The sequence below is a fragment of the Trachurus japonicus genome, unplaced genomic scaffold (assembly GCF_045865225.1).
Source record: "Trachurus japonicus isolate A0001 unplaced genomic scaffold, Traja_1.0 AP031100.1".
Lineage (NCBI taxonomy): Eukaryota > Metazoa > Chordata > Actinopteri > Carangiformes > Carangidae > Trachurus > Trachurus japonicus.
The window spans coordinates 9,848-15,026 of record NW_028221233.1 but is presented as its reverse complement, the minus strand read 5'-3'; the positions used below and the strand labels follow the sequence as shown (position 1 = coordinate 15,026).

General features: G+C 43.5%; 1 protein-coding gene across 1 annotated transcript; it reads left to right on the top strand.

Annotated features, from left to right (window-relative positions):
• The first annotated feature begins 3,445 nt into the window (after positions 1-3,445).
• On the top strand, positions 3,446-4,904 carry LOC146959754 (GTPase IMAP family member 9-like). The gene is made up of 3 exons (XM_085772939.1): positions 3,446-3,449; positions 4,008-4,738; positions 4,857-4,904. Exons 1-3 carry the CDS (start codon positions 3,446-3,448, stop codon positions 4,902-4,904), a joined length of 783 nt encoding a protein of 260 aa, XP_085629065.1.
• Positions 4,905-5,179: the final 275 nt, after the last annotated feature.

Sequence of the window (5,179 nt, the reverse complement as noted above, 5' to 3'; positions counted from 1 at the left end):
CAGTTCAAAAATATACTGAGGAGAGGAGAGGAGAGGAGAGGAGAGGAGGAGAAAGGAGAGGGCTCTGTGTAACCAGATGTGTCCCCAGCAGTCTAAGCCTATAGCAGCGTAGCTATAAAATGGTTCAGAGCTACCTGAACCAGCCCTAACTAAAAGCCCTGTCATAAAGGAAGGTCTTAAGTCTAGACTTAAATGTAGTTAGAGTGTCTGCCTCTTTGACCCATGGAGAGAGCTGGTTCCACAGTAAAGGAGCCCGGTAACTGAAGGCTCTACCTCCCAGTCTGTTTTTAGAGATACTGGGAGTCACTAACAGACCTGCGTTCTGGGAGCGGAGTGCTCTGGTAGGACAGTAAGGAATGATTAGTTCTTTCAGATAGGTTGGAGCTTTATCATTAAGAGCCTTATAAGTCAGCAGAAGGATTTTGAAGTCTATTCTAAATCCTACAGGAAGCCAGTGGAGAGAAGCTAAGGTGGGAGAGATGTGCTCTCTCTTCCTAACTCCTGTCAAAACCCTCACTGCAGCATTCTGGACCAGCTGGAGACTCTTTAGAGAGTTTTTCGGACATCCTGACAGGAGAGAGTTGCAGTAGTCCAGCCTAGAAGTGATAAATGCGTGCACCAGTTTCTCAGCATCACTCTGGGAGAGGATATTCCTAATCTTAGTGATACTGCACAGGGGGAAAAGGTGGTCCTAGTTACGTGTTTTATGTGGGAGCTGAAGGAAAGGTCCTGGTCAAAAATGACTCCAAGGTTCCTCGCGGTTGTACTCGGGGTCAGGGTGATGCCATCTAGAGTAGCGATCTGACTAGAGAAAGTGTCCCTGAGATGTTTAGGTCCAAACACAATGACTTCAGTTTTATCTGAATTCAGTAGCAAGAAGTTAGAGGACATCCAGGATCTAATGTCTTTCAGACAGTCTTGCAGATTGATGAGGCGGCTTCTGTCATCTGGCTCCATGGACAAGTAGAGTTGCGTATCATCCGCATAGCAGTGAAAATTGATTGAGTGCTTCCGGATGATGCCACCTACATACAGGACGGGAGGAAGCAAAACAGTGGGGAAGTGACCGCAGTTTACAATTTCATAAAAGCCGATTTTCACCGTATCAACATTATGTTTATGTGGCGTTACGTGGGGGAAGGGGGAAGTTGTCCAACAACGCCACCTGGGGAATTGCACCCCAGGAAATACACTCACACCCTGTACTGGGGCTAGTAGGTCACACAGATTCGTTACACCAATTTATGGAGACAGGACACGGACTTCCAAAAATATAATTGTTTTATTTAACAATAATTTAACACTAGAACCGCCGTGAGGTCATTTTGACCTCTCTCGCTTCTTAAAATGCATATAACTCTATTTGCGTAAAAACCCTATGTCTCCCAGTCGATGACTTTTCCTAAAAGTGTGTTCTACATCATCCTATGCATTTTCATGATTCTAGTATAAAAGAGAACGAAAAAAATTGTGATTTTACCTAGAACTGCCAAGAGGTCATTTTGACCTCCATTCATTCTAATGCAAAAATGCTAAATGGACTGCATTTATATAGCCATATATATTATATAGCCAGCCAGACACACATCTCAAAACACTTTATAGTAATGCTTCACATTATTATACACACACATACTTTACAAAAAATAACAATAGTCGTTGCTAGGTAACCAATATAGACGCCTCTTTATTTTTCTATTTTTCGAACAGTGTGTGTATATAAAAATGTATAAAATTGATTTTCCAATCATTGCAATCTGGGCTAAATAATGTCCATTTAGTCACTCAGTTTGTCAGGTAGTTAGATAGTTAGTTATTTAGTTAGTTAGTCATTTTGACCTCATCCCACAACACAACACGAGTTCAGATATTAGAAAGTTGTCGAACAGTTAAACACAGTGTCAAACAGATAACAAATGAACATTACTCATAAACATTGAACATAACAATGACAATCCCTTGCTGTCATGAGAAATGGACATGAATTCAGAAATTTGTAACAATTTTGAAAATGTTTATATACACACACTGTTCGAAAAATAGGAAATTAATGAGTCGTCTATATTGGTTGCCTAGCAACGACTATTGTTATTTTTTGTAAAGTATGTGTGTGTATATGAATGTGAAGCATTACTATAAAGTGTTTTGAACTGTATGTCTGGCTGGCTATATAATGTATATGGCTACATAAATGCAGTACATTTACCATTTTTGCATTAGAATCAATGGAGGTCAAAATGACCTCTTGGCGGTTCTAGGAGTACTTGGAATGTTGGCGGTTCTAGTGTTAAAGATTAAAACAGAAAAATACTAAAACACACACATTCACAACACTCACACCCACACACACCAACAGAAAATACAGCAAAACTAAATCAGAAAACAGAAATGAAGTAACCAAATAACAAAAAAAGAAATAAACAATCAAATAATCAAATTAAAGGTAAACTGTTCACTCAAAAAGGAAATAAATTAACCAAGAAACAAAAATCATAAACAAACCCAAATAAGTAGCAAATTAAATAAATAATTAACCCAAACAATAAACAAACTAAATTAATCAAAACAAAAGTTGTGGTGAGGATGAGAATCCGGCGCTGCGTGAACAACAGCCGCAACGGGAGCTCACAGTGGACTGTGAGAAAAGGACGTCGTCGAAGACGGAGCAGAAGACGGAGTAGAAGACGGAGCAGAAGACGGAGCGACTGCACCAGGGCTGGAGGCCGTGAATGGTTTACGTTTGGATAGCCGCTGTGGTGCACGTCACTGGGCTGTGCAGTGCAGCCTCACACAGAGCGCAGGAGGAGAAACAGAGGAACCGCTGTGGCTTCAACAGCTACAGCAGGGCAGAGAGCAGAGGGCAAACAGCTTTTAGCATAAGGCTACTACAGCCAACAGAGATTAATAAGGGAGCACACTTACCCGAACGGAGAGAGCTTGATCACCCCAGAACCAGTCACAGTCTGCGGTGACAACAGAGAGCGGACGCCAACTCCTCACAATGCTGCAACCCAACCAGCACGGCCAACGACACTGAAAGTGACACATCACGGCAGCTATCACACCATACTGTGCCATAAAGTTGCATGAAGTAGCAGCACCCACGCTTACCTTGAGAGTGACCACATAGGAAACACGCCAAACACACCAAGCAAACCGGAGCACGCCAAACCAACGGAGCACGCCAAACAGAGCCCTTCCAGGTGAACGTCAGAGAGAGAGTGCGCCCCGAGGGAGCGCAGTAATTCAACAGGTGGCACCAATGCGCAATCAAGCACAGGTGGTGCTGATTGAGTGGGCGTGGAGCAGAGCAACCCTCGACCTGCCACATTTACATATGGCGACCACGCGATTTTGTATTAGTGTCCGCATGTTTAGTGATTATTGATATTCACAGTAGCCTATTAGTCCACTCAGCGTCTGAGCGGTCAGCGCATGATGATCCATGGGTCAGCGTCGAGAAGCTTGACGTGCTAGCAACAGTAACTAAGGGGGGTGGGGATTTATGAAAAATGTCCAGTTTTCCTGTCCACTCATGAAGCTGAAACCGGAGTTTTCTAAAAAGTTCACTCTGGACTCCGGTTACAAAAAACTCTGGTTTCAGGGGCCGACGACTGTGGTTACGTGTGGACGAACGGCCAAACCGTGTAGAGAAACACACGGTTTCAAAAATACCCGGGTTCGTATGGACGGCCCCATAGTATGTACAAGAACACACACACACACACACAGGTTCTTTCATGTGATTAAAGTTAGAGATACACACACACGCACGTGAGCGCAAACCAACACACAGGTAACTTAATGTGATTACAGCTCCTCCATATACGTAAGTGCTCAGTGAAAGATGATCATGTGTCTGTCTGATTAGCTCTGTCTTGACCTTGAGGTCATGGGTTTGATTCCCATGTTGACAGAGATCAAAATTTCCCACAGGAAATTTTCAAGTTTTAGGTAACACTCTGTTAACAACAGTGGTCAATAATGAGTTTTAAATTCTCCAACAGAGGCAGAAAATCCAAGAGAACTCAGGATTGCACTTGTTGGGAAAACTGGAGTTGGAAAGAGCGCCTGTGGAAACACCATCTTAAGAAGGGAGGACGCCTTTGTATCTACATTGTCTTTATCCTCAGTGACGGCAAAGTGTCAGAAGGAAACAGGAGATGTTGATGGTCAAAAAGTGGCTGTTGTTGATACTCCAGGTCTGTATGACACCAGGATGGAAATGGATGAGGTGAAGAGAGAGGTGGTTAAAGCCGTCTGTTTTGCTTCTCCGGGTCCTCATGTGTTCCTCATTGTGATCCAACCAACCAGATTCACTAAAGAAGAAAAAGAAACAGTGAAGATCCTTCAGGAGATGTTTGGAGAAGAAGCACAAAAGTACAGCATGATCCTGTTCACCCACGGAGACGAGGTAGAGAGGGCAAAAGCCCCAGCAGATACACTGATCAGTTCGAGTCAACCTCTCCGTGACTTCATCAGCCAGTGTGGTGATCGATACCACGTGTTCAACAACATAAACACAAAGAATCGAGTCCAAGTCACTGAGCTGCTGAAAAAGATCAACAGGCTGGTTCAGAGAAATGGAGGAAGCTGCTTCACCAATGAGATGTTCGACGAAGCTGAGAGAGCCATCAGAAAAGAACAGGAACGTAAACAGAGAGAAAATCCAGATATGGATCCTCAGGAAGCAAGAAAACAGGCAGAGAAAAACAATGCATTTATTCGGGATTCTAAAGTATTTGGTATTACTGGGGCTGTTGTTGGAGCTGTAGCAGGAACTGCAGCTGCTGTAGGAGCTGGAACTGTTGCTGGAGCTGCTGTAGGAGCTGGAACTGTTGCTGGAGCTGCTGTAGGAGCTGGAGCTGGAGCTGTTGCTGGAGCTGAGGCTGGAACTGTACTAGGAAGTGCAGCGGGTCCAGTGGGAGTTGTAGTGGGATGTTTGGTGGGAGCTGCAGCAGGAGCTGCAGTGGGAGTTGCAGTAGCTGCATTAAAAAATAACAAGGGATGTTCCATACAGTGATATTTAATGTCAAATAACCATTATATGTTCACAACTGGACAGTTTAATCTTCCTTTATCACTTGTTCTGGCTTTCCTTGAATATAAACATTTTCATTAATCAGCACTGATCATTCATTATGTCATTAATAGCCTCTCTAACTGATTCAGAGCTGTA

What these genes read in the sequence shown, in the direction of transcription:
- LOC146959754 (XM_085772939.1), top strand. An exon ending in CATTTATTCGGGATTCTAAA is followed by an intron (nt 4,739 to 4,856) that starts GTATTTGGTATT and finishes GAGCTGCTGTAG; the next exon opens with GAGCTGGAGCTGGAGCTGTT.